This window comes from Macrobrachium rosenbergii, chromosome 48 (genome assembly GCF_040412425.1).
Source record: "Macrobrachium rosenbergii isolate ZJJX-2024 chromosome 48, ASM4041242v1, whole genome shotgun sequence".
NCBI classification, from domain to species: domain Eukaryota; kingdom Metazoa; phylum Arthropoda; class Malacostraca; order Decapoda; family Palaemonidae; genus Macrobrachium; species Macrobrachium rosenbergii.
The window spans coordinates 17,647,976-17,666,332 of NC_089788.1; the positions used below are offsets into that span (position 1 = coordinate 17,647,976).

General features: G+C 49.4%; 2 protein-coding genes across 2 annotated transcripts; one reads left to right on the forward strand and one right to left on the reverse strand.

The window, feature by feature from the left end:
• Positions 1-7,025: 7,025 nt before the first annotated feature.
• Positions 7,026-7,646, forward strand: LOC136830993 (uncharacterized). Its single transcript, XM_067090933.1, has one exon. The coding sequence runs from the start codon at positions 7,026-7,028 to the stop codon at positions 7,644-7,646; it is 621 nt and encodes a 206-aa protein (XP_066947034.1).
• Positions 7,647-12,964: 5,318 nt separating this feature from the next.
• Positions 12,965-15,679, reverse strand: LOC136830994 (uncharacterized). The gene is made up of 4 exons (XM_067090934.1): positions 15,202-15,679; positions 13,996-14,846; positions 13,594-13,783; positions 12,965-13,509 (listed from the first exon to the last, which is right to left on the reverse strand). Exons 1-4 carry the CDS (start codon positions 15,677-15,679, stop codon positions 12,965-12,967), a joined length of 2,064 nt encoding a protein of 687 aa, XP_066947035.1.
• Between the last annotated feature and the right edge of the window lie 2,678 nt (positions 15,680-18,357).

Genomic DNA, 18,357 nt, shown 5'->3' on the forward strand with positions numbered 1-18,357 from the left:
AGACAAATTTCGAATTCCATGTTATCCCGATTTTTTACAGTACTGTAAGTGTGTTCATTTTCTCTGTTCGCTGTTCATGCTCGCTTTCGCACCGCTATAGGCCCTACTATTCATTGTTTTTTTTTTTTTTTGGAAGCCGGCCACTAAGATAAATTCGTATGGATGTTTGCTTACTTTTGTATATAACAATAATAATAGAAAATTAATAAACATTCAAACGAACTGATCTGAAAAATCGCCGACAGAAAAAAAAAAAAACTGCTTACTGTAAGAACTAGGAAAATACTGAATTCATAACTTTTCATAATCAGAGATGTTAAGTCCTGCCAAAACACTGCTTTCGCAACCCGATTAATTTTCCCTTTCATGAGTAATAGAGTCTTTCGATAGAGTTTTAAGTCCTGATTTTCACCTCAGATGTGGTCTGTTTTATCCTCATAATAGCTGCATCCTTCTTGCTCTCTTTGCAGGTACCCTCTTACGGGCACCCATATTCTCCAACGAAATTCTCGACCAAAGTGGGTGGAGGCAGAACCACCACCTTGACTTCCACGCCAAGGACACCTACTTGGCCCTCCGTCAGATAAGTTTTTCTGCCATTTTCATTTTTAACCATCTTAATATTATTGTTCTATGTAATTAATTCATTTCTCTTTCACATTTTTACTACAGTAACTGGTAATAGTTATGCTGAAGAACGCGAAAAATGAGAGAGATCCAAAGGGAATTTCAGGGAATAATCACAGTGAAGATATATTTAAGCCTTCACGTTCCCATCGTGTCTATTGATAAGTCAGGTACGTTAATGAGCTTAGCTGGATACGTGTGAGGAAAGGATTTTCAAGATGCTCTTAATTAACTGGATTTACGCTAGTACAGCGGAAACGAGAGATCCGTTTTCTATGCTGTCATCACTTAACTAGCCTCAAGTTCCTCTGCTGATGAGCCTAATGAAAAGTAATAACTAATATTAGAGTTCAATTTTCTCTATCATTAATATATGAGCGCAATTTCCACTGCTAATAGTCCTAATGATTGGAATAACGATATATAAGAATGCGTTGTTTAAAAATATTACTTAGAACAAAATTTTGAGTTACAATGTCTAGTGTCAGCTAGCCATTTTCGCATAGTATGAACTGCTTATTTTTTCATGGACGTATTTTTTTTCATTATTATTGATTTAATTTTAATCAGTCAACTCTGAAACAAAGAAAACATGATTTCAGATATATCGTAGTGCTGAAAAAAATGTCTCATAATTCTTAGCAGTAACCCCTCAATGCAAGACATTTATCCAAAATACCAAAAGCTTCAGAGTTGCACAATATTCTCAAATTACAAAATGTTTTATAATTTTGATTAAATTAAAAGTAATTTGTAGAGAGAGAGAGAGAGAGAGAGAGAGAGAGAGAGAGAGAGAGAGAGAGAGAGAGAAACGTTCTTCCCTTGACTACAACAATCTTTGGAACTTTGAATTAGAGAGACCCCAAAAGGCTTAATGGACGTATTTTTTGTTCTTGATTTAATTTTAATCTGTCAACTCTGAAACAAAGAAAACATGATTTCAGATTGAAAAAATGTCTCATAGGTCTTAGCAGTAATCCTCAATGCAAGACATTTACAACAATCTTTGGAACTTTGCTAATTAGAGACCCCAAAAGGCAAAATGTTCTTTAACTTTGATTAAATTGAGTAATTTGCAAGGCAAAGTTCTTCCCCTAGATCTTTGGAAGCCATAGAGAGACTGCTAACCAGCTCCATGGCTCTTCCTTTATAAGTGAAAGAGAAGTGCAAATGCTCTAACCATAGGTTGTTTGTCATTCTGACCAGTTTACCTGTGGGGAGGTCTTGGCATTTGGGACACTGTATTGCAATGTTGTGGCAGAGGCAGGGGAAAAAGCCTGACATGGGGAAAAAAGAATGATCCAATCCACAGAGCAGAGACTCTGTCTTTTCCAGGAAGTCCCATGCAAGCAGGGACCAGGGCCACCAAAAGAATGTTGTGAACTCTAGGATGAAACCCAAGGTGCTGTGATGGAGGACTTGGGAATCCAAGTAGTCCTGGTTGCTCCAACTCTTCCAGGTCCAATGTCAGATTAGAGGAAGACACAGGAGCCCAACCGTGCTCTGCTATGGGGACTGTAACGAGTCCCAAAGCCATGAAAGGTGATTGAACATAATCCCATTACAGCTGTTGTTCCCTGAAACCAAAGGAGCACCGATAATGTTGGCAGTGAGCCGTGTGAGGGGTATTGCAAACACTGAGTAGGTCAGCACTGGCAGAGTGAATAGCACCAACTGAGCAGTGGTATTGGACTGTACACTGGGCAGGACAATCACTGGTTAAACATTCTTGGTTGGACAGTCACTGAATGAGCAAGAGTGCAAGCAGCACATGGCCAAGGCAACACCAGGCTGACTTGGACAAAGAGTCAACAACTGAGGAAAGCAGCACCAACCAAGCTGAGTGTTAGTGTACAGGCCAGTACAACCCAAGCCACAGATGCTACGAGAAGCCCAAGCTATCCCAGGTGGAGTACAGCCATGCTAACAGTGATGATGGGGACCGACTGCAAGCATGCTCCTAGAGTCTGGGGAATTGCAGGCTCTTCCATACAATCTTCCGCAGAAAGAGGAGCACAGGAAAAGTATGGACAGTTCTCTCCTCTTATGGGAGCAAACAACAATCTTGCAGCGAGGACCAAGAGCAAGAGAACCTATGTAATAGACATTTGTCAAAAGCGGACTCATTTACCGTACAGCCTACACTGACTACCATCTGCCCTAGTGAATGGGAGCTAGAATTACTGTCACACCTAACAGAAGAGTGACAACTGTCTCAGTCTTCTTGTATAAAACTAACTTCCAGCACTACTTACACTACTTACACTTCTAGTGATCTGAAAACAGAGAAGACTTAATGAGGAGGTGAGAACGAGGTGGAAGATAGAGCACTCCCCCCAACCACTGGTGCCCTTGTCTTTCACCTATCTGCTGAGAACAAAGCAAGATAGAGACATCCTTGAGGGGACAGGACCAGAAACTAATGGAGCAGTTGTAACAGGAACATTGGTTGACTGTAGCACATTTAGGCTTGTAGGGAGTAAACCATGGTTGAAGTGATGCGGTTCTGCAAAACTAATCTGACTGACAAACTTTCAGCCAGAGCCAAATGATCCAGAAACACAAAATGGGAAGGATCCCCAGACTATCCAGAAAAGGCCACATGCCTTCAGCAGCTCCTACTTTCTCAGAGATGAGTTAGGCGCACAGAATGGCAGTTCAATATAAAATCTTATTTGTGCTGTAAAAACGTCAGACATCTCTTTGTTTTTGCATCAATCACGTCATGCATTGCATTTCTTAATATGTCAAGACTCCCATGTAAATATTCATGTGTAGAATTTTCTGGCCTTTCCACCGATATGTATTTCATCATTGTACATTTATTATGTCTCTCATAATTGCCATTTGTTTGTCTGTCAACAAACACAAATTGCTCAGAGTGCGGGTCATGGCGATCGGAGGTTGGGCACCATGTTTCCATCTGCACTCTGCCACGTATACCTGTGCTCAGGTAATGAATAAATTAATACCCAGTTGACCTTTCTTGTCCTCACAACTGGTGACCCTGGAGTGATGGTAAACACAGCAGTTTTGGCTTCGCCATTAACGGACTCACTACGGCTGCTTTACCTTCAGAGTGCCTTTAACGGAACCACACAGCGACAAAAGTCTAGGCCTCTGAAAGCTCCTTCCTTCAGAGAATACCCACGCCACTAACGGACTAATTACAGTGTACCCCTTCAGATACGTTCTGGTGTGGTCAAATGGTTTGGCCCCGCCATTTACTATTCACATCGACTGTACTCATAAGTTATTAACGGAACCACATGGTGTATAGTTTTGACTTCTTACAAGCCCCAAATCATTAACGGACTAAATAAAGCGCATACTTTGCGTTTTGGTGTGAGGAAGAATGTCAGGCACTGAGGTAGAAAATCATTCCGAGGATGCACAGATCCTCTGCATCCCTCTCTCGCCTTCGAGGGCAGCAATAAGCCAAGCGATAAAACTCCTTCCGTTCTGGCGACAAAACACTGCATCCTGGTTTCTAGGGGAAAATGTCCATTTCCAGGTGGCAAAAATTACAAACGAGGAGACCAATGTGGACGTAACCATGACAACGCTACTGGAGGAGGTCTTCAACAAAATCACCCCATGGTTGGACTTGCAGCTAGGCAAAGCTGAGTACAGAGACCTGCGAGACAACCTCATCAAAACATACTCCATGCCCGTCCCAGAGAGCCCAATGCCCTTGACCTGATGACCCAGCCATCATCAACCAGGGACGCCTGGGATGAACTCTGAGGTCTCCTGATGTTGGCGGGGGTCAACGCGGATGGTCGGAGGAGGGAGATCAGCTTGTCACGAGAAATATTCCTGCAGGGTGCCTTCTGCAGGAGGTGAGGGGGCAATTCACGGATGCAGACGCCCTTTCAATGGACGAATTGGTGAACATGGCACACAAACTCCACGAGGCCACCAAGGCCTCCAACCACGCCGCAACACCCACAGCCTGTAACCTGGTAACAGAAGAAGATGAGGCAGAGGACACAAATGCGGTGCACAGGAAGGAGGCGCAGCCATAGGACATGGAGAAATCCAGCCTGGTGTTACTTCCATTGGAGGTTTGGAAGCGCTGCCAGAAATTGCAGAGCCCCCTGTTCTTTCACAAAAAACGAGAAAAGCGGCCACAAGTAACAGCAGTGGCCGCAAACTTAAAGACTCCGGACCAGTAGGATTCTTCATCCATGACGCCATATCGAAATGACAAATGCTGGTTGACACCGAGATGATGCAATCGGTGTTTCCGCCGCCGAGAGAGGACCACGACCGCACATCCAGCTCCACAACAGCACTGGTGGCCGCAAATGGAATTCCCATCCACTGCTACGGAACTGTGACCCGCAGAATATCATTCTTGGCCCGTAAATATGGTTGGCCCTTCATCATCACGGAGGTCAAGTTGCCTCTCCTGGGCGCTGATTTCCTTGCACACCACGTACTTCTGTTAGATGTCGGCTGAAAACGCCTGCTGGATACCGGAACCTGCCACTCCCGATCACTCTCCACTGGGCCGGGGATGCCCACTGTATGCTCCATCTCTTTGAATAAGTACAGTACCATCCTCCATGAGTTCCCAGACGTCTTCAATTTGAGCTGCGTCAGTTGCTGGGAGCCCAGGCCAAACACGGCATCCATCACCATGTCACCACGAGAGGCCCGCCAATACACACCAAATTCTGGCGCTTGCCACCCAAAAAACTCCAAGATGCTAAACAGGCCTTCGCCAAGATGGAATGGATGGCATCTGCAGGAAGGCATCAAGCCCGTGGGCATCCGCTCTCCACATGGTAAAGAAACCAGACGGCTCCTGGAGGCCCTGTGGGGACTATCGTCGGCTAAACCTAGTAATGACACCGGACCACTATCCCTTGCTGAACATACAGGACCTAAATAGGCGCCCTGCATGGGGCCAAAGTATTTACAAAAATGGATTTACTAAAGTCTTATTTTCAGGTACCAGTGCACCCTGATGACGTTCCGAAGGCAGCCATCATCATGCCACTCGGAACGTATACCTTCTCCTACTCTACCTTCGGCCTCAGGAACGCCGGGGCCACATTCCAACGTCTTATGGACACCATCTTGGGGAACCTACCTTTCTGCGTTTACTACGTAGATGACATCCTGATCTTCTCCAGGTCCCTGGAGGAACACCTGTGCCATGTCCAGGCCATGCTGAAACGCTTGCAGGAGAACGGTTTGGTCGTTAGGTTCGACAAGTGTACCTACAGAGTAGAGAAGGCAGACTTCTTGGGCCATGAGATCTCCCCGGCAGATGTCCACCCCATGGCCTCCAAGGTGGATGCAGTAAAGAAGTTCCCAACGCCAAAAACCATAAAGTCCCTACAGGAGTTCCTCAGCATGGTCATCTACTACCACCTGCTTCATACCAGATGTTTCCCGCATCATGTATTCCCTGACCGCAGTCCTGAAGGGGAAGCCGAAAGCACTGGCGTGGGCAGCTCCGCAACAACAGGCGTTCGAGCAGATGAAGGTAGCCCTCGCCAAAGCCACCACATTAACACACTACGACCCCACCGCCTCCCTGAGACTTACCATCAACGCCAGCAACATCGCTGGAGCAGGTGTTGGGTGGCTCCCCACACCCACTGGCCTTCTTCAGTCGCAAGTTAACACCGCCAGAGACCCGCTGCAACGCATTCGACAGGGAGTTGCTGGCAATCTACCAAGCCATGCGGCACTTCAAGTACCTCTTGGACGGCACCCCTTTTACCATCCTCACAGACCACAAGCCTTTAGTACATGCATTCACGAAGGTGGGAGATGCGTGGTCTGTGAGGCAGCAGCGGCACTTGGCCACTATCTCTGAGTTCAGCTGCACCATTAGCTACGTCCCCGGCAGGAAGAACCCAGTAGCCGATGCCCTATCAAGGGTCGAGATAAATTCTGTCCACCTCGGCATAGACTATGAGGACCTGGTGAAGGAACAGGCCGCAGACCCGGAAACAGCAGCCTACCGCAGGGCACTCACCGCACTGAAATGGGAAGACGTGCCAATAGGAGGATCCAGTTCAACACCAGCATGGGCCGCCCACGCCCCCTGATCCCTGCATCCAGGAGAAAGCAGATATTTGATGTCATCCACGGCCTGTCCCATCCATCAGGCCAAACAACAGTGCGCCTGATGATGGAGAAGTTCGTGTAGCACGGTATCAGGAAGGACGTTCGGCAGTGGGCTGAAGAACTGCATACCATACCAAACAAGTAAAGTCACCCGGCACACAGAATCAGGCCTCGGAGACTTCCCTCAACCACGTCGGCACTTTGGTCACATCCATATAGACATTGTAGGTCCTCTGCTACAATCAGGGGATGCCAGATACCTCCTGACGGTCATAGACCGTTCCACACGGTGGCCGGAAGCAACCCCAATGGCAGAAGCATCAACGAGCGCCTGTGCAGAGGCCTTCCTGTCGAGTTGGGTCAGCTGTTTCAGTGTGCCTGACAGCACAACTATGGACAGGGGCCCAGCATTCTTGTCGGAGCTCTGGGTCACCCTGGCATGTCTGATAGGGACGACTCTCCACAGTATGACGGCATATAACCCCGCATCCAAAGGCATGGTGGAAAGGGCCCACTGTTCGTTGAAGGCAGCTCTGATGGCACGCTGTATCAACGACAATTGGAAGGCCCAGCTCCCCTGGATCCTGCTGGGTCTCTGCGCCGCACTGAGAGCAGACGGTGACGTATCTCCTGCAGAGAAAGCCTGCGGTGAAACACTAGCTGTTCCAAGAGAGTTCTTCCCAACGGCGCTGGACAGCACAGATACCTCCCTTCCAAGACTAAGGGAAGTGGCACAGAAGTTCGTGCCCTGCCAAAAGACTTTCTGTGACAGGACCCACGTCTACAGCCCTGGGGGGCCTGGATACCTGCACCCACGTCTTCATCAGGATCGACGCCCACCGCCCACCCTTGACCAGACCGTACAGGGCCCCATACCGTATTGTCAGCAGATCATCGAAGGCCTATCTCATCAACATCCATGGGCATGAAGACTAGGTTTCTGTTGACCGGCTGAAACCAGCTTTCATGTTAGACAGCGAAACTCAGGAGGAAACTGGCAGGCGGCCCAGAATTCCTCCACAAAATGTGGCCGCAGATGATCCCGTTGCCATCCCGAAACGGGGTCGAGGACCACACTAAGGAAGTCATCCACTCAGCTAAGCTGCCAGGCGATTCAGCAGTCGAAGCCGCCCCACGTCCTGCAGGTATCAAGAACTTGGGGCGGGCTCCTGCTCCCAAAGCGATTCCGTGATTGATTTTTCTTTCTCAGATGTCTTCCAATCATTACTTTTATCATTATTGTCTTGGGGGTGGGAGTTCTTTGTAAAGGCGTCAGACGTCTCTTCGTTTTCGCATCAGTCACGTCATGCATTGCATTTCTTAATATGTCAAGACTCTCGTGTAAATATTCATGTGTAGAATTTTCTGGCCTTTCTGCCGATATGTATTTCATCATTGTACATTTATTGTCTCTCATAATTGCCATTTGTTTGTCTGTCAACAAACACAAATTGCTCAGAGTGCGGGTCACGGTGATCGGAGGTTGGGCACCATGTTTCTGTCCCCAATCTGCCATGTATACCTGCACTCAGGTAATAAATACATTAATACCCAGTTGACCTTTCTTGTCCTCACAGTGCTAATTCCTCTCAAGTGGAGAAGAATCATCAGGCATGATCACTGCAAAAATAATCACAATGTTTTGAGACAATCATAAACCATGTTCTACAAGAAACGCCTGAGAAAACAGCTTCAACAACAGCCAAGGTGGAAATTACCATCAAGTCCACCAGGAAAAGCCAAGCTCTCATTTGCCTGTACAATCAGGGATACAATGACTTCAACAACCTCTTACTGTTTTGGTGGAAAGAAGAATAGAGAGGCAGGGCCCTGTGCTTGAGAGCCCTGAAATTTAGAGGAGAATTTGAATAGGAACAATAATTATGGAGAACCATTACTACTCCGAGATGCTCTTCCATATCCTTCATCCCCTTTGTTAAAGGAAAAAGGACAGAGGGAGAAGCATTCTAAAATTATTATAACAGGTGTTTGTACTTTGGCCCAGAGGCATTTGGGAAGGAAAAGGAATAATGGAAGGGATAGCCATCTATTACTCAATCGCTTTTCAAATAAGGACACACAAAGCATATGTATTCAGATGAGACAGGGTACCCAGTTGGGATCAGGTAACTACTCAACTTAAGCAGCCACCATCGACCCCGAGGAAAAAGTATCTAGAGACCAGTGGGCAACATCCCTTAAGCAGAAACAGGTATAGGTTGTCTGACTACACCCGACTCCTGCCCTCATTAACTGAAAACCCAATAGTTCTTTCCAAAAGGTGAGAAACAATCCCATGCCCCAAACTTCATGTGCCCTCAAGTGGGAAAGGAGGCCAGACTCCTCCCTGGAGGAATAATAGGCCTGCTTAATATCCTTAGCAAGCCAGAAAGAAAGGGTGTTCCTTCTTGTGCTAACTTGTACTAATGAAAAGTCTCCTACACTCTGGCCTCAAGAAGCAGGTCCCTTTTAAATAGTACATAAGGGCACAGACTGGGCACAACAGTATCTCATCCAGGTCTCCACCAACAAACTCAGACCTTACATGTAGAATTGAAGGGTTCTGAACTTTTTATACAAAACTATGGGATGCAAGAAAACGAGAGGGACCCCCACCTTTCTGAGTGCTGTGACTAAGATAAGACAGGCCATGCATTTCCCCCATCTTCTCTACCAAGGCTAAAGCTTAGAGAAGGACAGTCTTCAGATTTGGTCTGTCTGAAGAATGAGACAACAGTTCATTGGTGTATCTGCAGCATGTAACCCTGCCACATATGTCCATGTAGGCAATGGAAAAGGGTGATGAATCAAAGTCACATTTTCTTTGTATAGGCAGTCCCTGGTTATCAGTGCGGGTTCCATTCTGAAGGCGTGATGATAAGCGAAAATCGCTGGTAACCGACAGTCAGCGATTTTTGGTTATAGGCGCCTCGGTTAGGTATTTATCGGTGCCAATAAACGATTATCTGCGCCAATAAGTGGAAACCTGAGCATGCTGGTGTTGAAAATCACTGATTTTCATTGCTAGACAAGCCCCAAAAAACCGGATCGCTGATAACCAAGCCCGCCAATAACCAGGGACTGCCTGCACTCCCATATATTCAAGACAGACAGACACTAACATGAAAGTGAGAGGAAGTCCCATGCTTGTCACACTTCAGCAGCCATTTAACAGCAACTGGCTTATGCATCGCACATGGTGGGAAACAATAGCGGTGTTGTCATATATAACTGCAATGTTGCCACAATGCATAATCAAGCTAGTGGTCTTACAATATGTATAATGGTTTAAGCATTGATGAAGGATAAATAATGTAAACATGATTCTTCTGTAAAACAATAATAAAGTAAATGTACATGGATGCATGTATGTTGTACATAATGTATGTACTATGCAACAGTAATGATATTTGATGTCTATACACCTCACTCCCCCTTTACGCTCGTAGCACTGTCTTGGGCCCAACATTGACTCCTTCCAGCAAGTTGGGATGAATGATGAGGACATTGGTGTGTTTGAATGATGGCTCTCTTTCTGTAAGCCAGAGCAAGAGGACACAGATGTGTCATCACTCATATTAGGCACTAGGCGTACTTTTCTGACCAGAGCACTGTCTTGAGGACAGCCCATCATGATGCCGACCTTGTCCTGTTGGAGGTGTCATCTGACTCGCTGGTCGATGGTAGCTTAGTTCGAGGCACAAGAAATTTATGAGACTCATGGCCCGGTTGGTGTGGTACAGTATGTCTCCCTCAGTCTTAGTTTGCCAGTGAATGACCAGGGTGGGCTGGAGCACAAGTGTGGAGGGTGGGCAGAGAACCTGCAGGGAGCATCCAGCAGGGGTCAGGTGTTCAAGCTCCACCAGTCCTCTATCAAAGGCGTCACAATCAGTGTTCCCAGATGAGGCGGTCTTGATAATCAGGTGTTTAATAGCTTTTACTGCAACTTCAACGCATGTCCACTGGACTGAGGGTAATGTGGAGAAGTGATGATGTGGTGAATGCCCCAGCAGTTGGTGAATTGCATGAATTCTTGATTGGAAAATAGGGGTCCTCCATTGGTCCATAAGCGCAATGGGACACCAACCTCGTGGAAGAAGACACAGAACATTCTGTGTTCCCGGATGGGGCGGTCTTGATGATCAGGTGTTTAATAGCTTTTACTGCAGCTTCCGAGTGTCCATTGGACTGAGGGTAATGTGGAGAAGTGATGATGTGGTGAATGCCCCAGCAGTTGGTGAATTGCTTGAATTCTTGACTGGAAAATGGGGGTCCTCCATCGGTCCATAAGCTCAGTGGGACACCAACCTCGTGGAAGAAGACACAGAACATTCTTGTGACTCTGGTTGCGGTTGTGTCACGTCCACAGGGGACAACCACAGGCCAGCCTGAAAGTCTATCAGAGATAACAAGGAAGGATTTCCCTGCTATGAAGGGCCAGGATGGGTGGTCGTCACACATGTAAGGTTTTGTTGCTGACTGGGGAGATGATGTTGGCAGACGTTGCAACTTTCTTTCGTACTCTTGATATTGGCGTCGATGCCTGGCAAAAATACTGTCTGTCTTGCACGACGTCAAGTAGCTTCGATCCCTCGGTGGCTGTCGTGGAGGCCAGCCAAAGTGCGTCTACAGAGGGCTGCAGGGATGACGATCCCATCTGCAGCTTCCAATACAGGAGGGTGGAGGCATGAAGGTCGTAGTGGTTGGTGGGAAAGCTGTTGGAGATGTAGTGGACAAGGCGACTGTAGTCTTGATCCTGAGTTGCAGCGTTAAAGATTTCCTGTAGAGCCCTATCTTCTTCGACAATGGGTCCTGTTCGCCTGGTCGTCAGTGGAAGTGATGGTGCTGGCAACGATGCCCCTAACATGTGCAGTTGAGGTGGTGCAGTCTTCCTCATCTTCAGCTATGGGGCGGCTGGCTGGGGAGTGAGACCGGGTGTCTGATATGCAGAGCTATTTCCCTGCGTGCCAGACCTCGAGGCATTGTAGGAGTGGATTCTCAATGGCGTCCAGGGTGTATCAGGGGGCAATGGTCAGGCATTAAGGTGAAATGCTGAAGTCCAGACAAGTATAGGCAGCACTTAGCCATAGCACAAGTGACTGCGAGCAGCTCCAGCTCTATGGTGGCTTAGCAAGCTTCTGTGTCCTTAAGAAAATGAGAGCCACACTGGAAGAGACGCATTTGACCGCAGCCGTTGTCTTGAAGTAGGGCATAGCTGAGGCCATACAGGTGTGAGGTGTCTGTTTGCAGGACCACGGGTGAGGCTAGGTTGAAAGGTGCTAGGACAGGTGGTGAAGTCAAAGCTGTCTTGACCTCCTCAAATCCTTGCTCATTGTTAGGGGTCCAAATGAACAAACGTTTACGGCTCATAAGTGGCTATGTGTACTGCGATGTCCGGGGCTATGTTTGCAAGTTGATTGTGATGAATAACCGGGAGGAAGTTGGTGTCCTCCTGCAGGATACCAGCCCCTTGGTGGCTCTTGGAAACGACTGCTCTGGGTGGAAGTCCCGTTCCTTCCTCGTGCCCTGTTGACGTGCGATAAGGGGGGCCTGGGTGGCCCGTTGATCCTTGACACCTTCTGGATCGTCTTCGTCAGGCAGAAAGGCTGGATTCAACCGGTCTATGGAGACCCAATCTTCCCTCCCATGGATGTGAAGCTGGTAAGCCTTCCCGTTGAAGTACTTTGAAGGGGCCCTGCATGGATTTGTTAGGGGGCCGTGCTGCATCGTCCCTGACGAAGACCTGCCTGCAAGATGATAAGGTTGGGGAATGTAGACTGGGGTCCTTGCTTGGAAGGATCGCCTACAAGGTACAAACTTGCTGGCTATCTCCCATAGCCTCTGCATGGTGATGTCCTTTCTTCCTTCGACCAGTTCTCCCGGCACGGTCAGCGTTTCCCCATAGTCTTTCTCGGCAGGGGACGGCTCGCCATTGGCCCGTGGGGTGGTCCTGAGGCCGAGGAGGACCCAAGGTAGCTGGTTCTTCCAATTTTTTCCTTAACACCTTGCTGTAAGGGAGGCCTTTAGTGAACGGTGAAACCTTTCCACCATCCCGTTTGCCTCAGGGTTGTAAGATGTTGTGGTATGGTGTTTGGTGCCCAGGAGTTGGGTCAGGGCGGCCCATAACTCCGACAGGAATGCCGAGCCCCTATCCGTGGATATGTTGTCTGGGACTCGAACCGGCTGATCCAGCTGGTGAGGAGAGCTCTCATGCGCATGCTGTAGAAGTTTGCTTTGGTCATGACGTTCAACAACCTCTGGCCACCTGGTGGAGCGGTCGACGACTGTCAGGATGTATCTGGCTCCTCCTGAAGGAGGTAGGGGCCAATTTGATGTCGACGTGGATGTGTCCGAAGTGTCTCCTCGGCTGCGGGAACTCTCCTACTCCTGATTCTGTGTGCCTGCTGATCTTGCTTCTCTGGCAGTGGAGGCATTGCTTGGCCCAGGTCCTGGCGTGCTTTCGGATCCTGTGCCACATGAATTTTTCCGTCAGGATGTGCGAAGTGTTACGGCCTGAGGAGTGGGAGAGGCCATGGATCACGTCGAAGACCTTCTTATGTCGGGAGGCCGGGATTAGGGGACAGGGACGGCCCGTGCTGGTGTCGCAGAGGAGGGTGAGACCTGAATTTCCGAAGGGCACATCCCTCCACACCAGGGACGTGTAGGCGATACAGTAGGCAGGTGTCTCTGGGTCGACAGCCTGTTCACGGGCGAGCAAGTCCTCATAATCGATCCCGAGCTGGATGGAGTTGACCTCAATCCTGAGAGGGCGTCTGCACAGGATTGCTCTTGCTGGGGATGTAACGGATGAACAGGAGAACTCCGCCTGGGCTGCCAGATGCCTCTGCTGCCTTGCCGACCAACAGTGTCACCCGCCTTCGTGAAGGCGTGGACCAGGGTTGGTGGTTTGTCCACAGGATGAAGGACCCCCCTCCAGGAGGAACTTGAAGTGTCTCACCGCCACGTAAGCGGCGAGGAGCTCCCTGTCGAACGTGCTGTATCGTGCCTCGGTGGGACTAAGTTTCTTGCTGAAGAAGGCAAAGGGGTGGGGTGTGCCGTGGATTACCTGTTCCAGGACGGCACCGAATCAGGCACATTTTCATTGCTGGCGTCTGTTGTCAGCTGCAGAGTTCCATTGGGTCATGGTGTAAGGGATCGCTGTCTTGGCGAGGATTTTTGGTTTCTGGTCCCCACACCAGGATTTGGGGCGTCCCTTCAGGGCCTTCAGGGGCCCATGGTGTGGGCAACACCGGGATGAATCTCCTGTAATCAGTTCACCATCCCGAGGAACTCCTGAAGGGCCTTGATTGATGTGGGCATGGGGAACTTCTCAATGGCCCTGACCTTAGAAGACAGGGGGTGGATGTCCTTGGTGGAGATTTCGTGGCCCAGGAATTCAATTTTCTCCACCCCGAAGGTACACTTGTTGAACCGCACGATGAGCCCGTTGTCATTCAGCCGTTTGAGGACGGCCCGCAGGAGCTGAAGGTGTTCCTCCCATGACCTGGAGAATATGAGTATGTCGTCTACATAGCAGACGCAGAAGTCCAGGTCACCGAGGATGCTGTCCATCAGATGCTGGAAGGTCACCCCTGCGTTCCTCAACCCGAAGGTGGAGAATGCAAAGACGAAGGACCCGAATGGTGTAATGATGGCGGTCTTCGGGATGTCTTCCGGTGCTACAGGAACCTGGAAATAAGACTTTAGGAGGTCCACTTTGTAGACTATTTTAGCCCCATGGAATGAAGACGTCAGGTCCTGCATATTCGGCAGGGGGTAGTGGTCTGGCTCTGTCACTATGTTCAGACGGCGACAGTCCCCACAGGGTCTCCAAGTGCCGTCGGCCTTCTTCACCATGTGGAGGGGGGAGGCCCAGGGGCTGGAGGCCTTCCTGCAGATCCCCATCCTTTCCATCTCTGCAAAGGCCTTCTTTGCCTCCTGAAGGCGCTGCTGGGGAAGCTGTCGGAACTTGGCGTAGACAGGGGGGCCCTTCGTCGATATGTGATGGTAGATACCATGCTTTGCAGGGGTTCCGGGTGTCAGGCGGAGTTCTGGCTTGAACACTCCAGGGAACTCCGTCAGGAGGGCGCTTGATGACTGGTGGAATCCTACTGGAGCTTCTGGGTGGTCTCACAGGGGCCGGTGGATATGGGGCAGGGCCTGACAGGTCCCCATATCGATGAGGCGCTTCTGACCCACGAAACTGCTAGGTCAGTGGGCGAGGAAGTCCACCCCTCAGAAGCGGGGTTCTCAGAACATTCGTTCCTGGATGATGAACTCCTAGTTGAAGTTCCTCCCGAGGATGGAGACCGAAAGAGGCCTGGTTCCGTAGGAGGGATGGGGACCCGTTCGCTGCTGTCGGGTGGGGTCGTCCGCGTCCGGCGGGCACTGGAGGTCTTCTCTGAGGGTGGAAATACTGAGTGGATGGCCTGGTGTCCACCAACATCATCTTGCCGGAGGTTGCCTCCTGACGAAGAAACCTACTGACAAGGGTTTGGGTGGCCCCTGAAGTACTGCTGCTGACTGGTGCGGACGGCCTGTTGGGCAGGCCGCCTCCCGGCCCGTTTTTGGATGTGTGAATGAGCAGGGGGAAAAAATAAGTTGGCGTATTTGCGAACTTCTTGTGGAAGTGACAAACGCCAGGTATCTCTTCTTTGCGGTGGGGGTGGTTTTCTTGACAACAGCGCAGATGGGATCTTCGGGACTCCTGAAGGAGGATGGCGTTGGTGGAGGGAACCTTGCAGCTGTAGTCTTCCTGGTCGCACGCACAACCTCCATCAGGCGGTGCGAAAAACTCTGGTGCTGGAGGATGTCCTGGGGCAGGCTGAAGGGGTCCAGGATCTGGGATCGGACCTCTGGATGCTAGCTGACGCAGGAAGATCTCTGTTGACAGGTCGACCTGTCTCCGCAGGCTGTAGATGTCCGTATCGGGGAGGTAGAGGAGGTCGTCGATGGCGTTCATTATGTCCCCGCCTGCCTCCTGGGGTTGAGGGCAAGGTCCATCAGGTGGGATGCCCTCTCGGAGGCCGACGCTGTGCAGGTCTCAAGGAGCTTATCTTTAAGCCGGAGGAACGTTACTGGGTCCCCCTGGGAGTGGAGCCACATCACGACCTTCTTGTAGATTTCCTCCGGCAGGGCGTTGATGGCAACGTCGGCCTGGAGGACAGCATCCGTCAGGCCAGCAACTCGGAAGTTCCCTTCTACCCTGTAGAACCATCCCTCAGGCACGTCCCGGGTGTAAAGGGCCAAATGAATGGACGGTTGGGGCAACCTTCAGCTGTTCTGGTGCACGCTTGTGCGCGATGAACTGGGCAAGAGTCGGGGACGGACAGGTTCCGGGGGTTAGGTGTTGGCCGTGGCGTAGAGGTGTCATGCAGGAGCGAGTGAGGCGGGTTGTCTCCTGATGCGTCTGCTACCGAGGGACCGAGTGTAACAGGGCTGTCTGCCATGTTTTTGTTCAACCTTATCGATATCTCGAGCACCAAAACGTACAAGGAGTACGCCGTAATTAGTCCGCTAATGGTTGGGAGACCTATTGATGAGTCGAACGCCCGAATGCCCAGTGGGCGCCGTATCAAGTCCATTAGGGGGCGTGAGTTTTCATCGAGCCAAAACTAAGATGAAGTTAGTCCCTTAATGGCTGGAGAAATACTCCTTGGGTCACCAATATAAGGTTGTCCAAAAATACAATGACAGAACAGTGAGAATGATTTTTTTTGACAGAAAAAATATACACAACTTCCTTAAAAGGACTGCAGCCTTATCTGGATGAAGGCCCAGTGCATAAAGGGCATATGTGTGAATTGGGTCAACCAATTATACAAATACAAATATACAACCTTGAGAAACAAAATCTAAGGCATGGTATATGACCTGCCAGACAAATGTTACAATAAATAATAATACGTTATTAATGCCGACTGGCCTCATTTTTACATAATTCAACAGTAGGACACTTCCGATGACCGCGACCTCGGGTTGCGGAGCCCTCCAAGGTGAAGGCTGGAAGGTCCCTTATAGAAAACGGAGCGGAGGAGAACGAGTTTCAGGGGAGACCTTACAGGTGAAGGTGAAAGTCTTGTCCAGGGTATGCAGAGTGCATCCAAGTGTGTGGTGCCAAACACTGTGATGTCTGCTCATGTATTGGGGATTAGCTGGAGATGTGATGAGATATCGCTGAATGACTGGGAGACAGTGACTGGTGTGGGGGACTCGTTTACCTGAGTTTTCACCCGTGAGGCAGCAGCTAGTGTCTGACTTAGTAGGTGGTGAGGGGTGATTTCCACTTGGGCTTGAAGGTGAGGCTGCATACCTGGTCCAATTCGTCTTGGTAGACCTACACATCTTCACGAATGTCCCTGTTTCTGGCAGATACTGCACTGAGCTTCCTTAGCAGGGCCTCTCTGGGAGCGGGTCCAATGACCCGTGCATCCGCAGTTATTGCAGGTGGCACTCGTGGCTAGGCAATGTCCGGAGTTGTGCCTGTGAGAGCATTATTGACAAGGGTCACTGTTAGAGGACTAGTGAGAGGGCTAGTCAGGAGATCAATGAGAAGTCCTCTTCTGTAGGCACTGGTTCCTCTTGTATGAAGATACTGTGCTGGCCTGGCTAGGGGAAGATGCAATGGCTGATGGAGTTGCATGTGTAGATTCACAGAAGCAGCAGCATGTCACGAACTCTGTGAGGGTGGATGAGGGTTGGAGGGGGATAAGGCATTGTATTTTAACTCTTCGTCCTCTCCTTGAGGCGTGCATAATAGTCTGCAAATGATTCTCCCACAGCCTGTTTGCAGGACAACAATTCCCTGTGTTGTAAAGCTTCATTTCTGAAGCTGCAAAAGTGCTTCTGCAGTGTATCCAACACCTCTGTAAGGGAAAGTGATGTGTCAGGAGGGATGCCTAGTGTATGTTTATGCAGATGCTGAATGTCCAGGGAGATGCAAGTCCTCAGGTGGATCAGCTGGGAGGTTTGATGCAATCTCTCAAGTCCAACTAAGGCTGCATAGTCCTCGAAATGGAGCCTCCATTGGTGAAATGCTTCATCTTGTTGCAGCAGAGGTGGGGAGTGGACCGTAGGTTTGCTAGAAACCTTGGGTGTATGAACTGCAACGCCAGGGGTTGGAGGAGGAGGAACAGGTGTGACATTAGGTGTAGATTTAGTGTCAGGTTGCTGGGGTAGCGATGCTGCAATCTGTCCTGATGGTACTGTAGTGTGAAGAGCACCACGAACCACTGGTTGTCTTCCTGTCATGATCGCTCCATTTGTTGTCTGGTCTGTTCCTTTTGTCTCCGTCAATCTTGCTCTTGCAAGCTGGAAGTCTGAAGAAAGTGTATGATGCAGTATGTCATCATCACGGCTTCCTGGCTTATTGGGAGTCAGGGGAGGGAGGGAGGGTGGGGCTGGTATCGTCTTTGGCTGTGGGGAAAGGCATTGATCCGTTGTCACCCATCGGACCCTCTGTCTGATCTGTCAACTCAGTTAGCTGTTACTCTTGCGGAGCCATGTTGAGTTGGTATTGTAAGAGAGTTTAGTTTGGAGAGTGCAAGGGAAATGTCCAGTTCACTGTATGTAAACGAAGGAATGCACCAGTAGTTGAAAATTAAAATCTAGGTTACAGTAAGCCTGTAAAATTAAGCAGCA

What these genes read in the sequence shown, in the direction of transcription:
- LOC136830993 (XM_067090933.1), top strand. Translation starts at nt 7,026, where the DNA reads ATGGCAGAAGCATCAACGAGCGCCTGTGCAGAGGCCTTCCTGTCGAGT.
- LOC136830994 (XM_067090934.1), bottom strand. Translation starts at nt 15,679, where the DNA reads ATGAACGCCATCGACGACCTCCTCTACCTCCCCGATACGGACATCTAC. An exon ending in GGCCACCCAAACCCTTGTCA is followed by an intron (nt 14,847 to 15,201) that starts GTAGGTTTCTTC and finishes GGCCCCTGTGAG; the next exon opens with ACCACCCAGAAGCTCCAGTA. An exon ending in TTCAGGAGTTCCTCGGGATG is followed by an intron (nt 13,784 to 13,995) that starts GTGAACTGATTA and finishes GTCCTGGAACAG; the next exon opens with GTAATCCACGGCACACCCCA.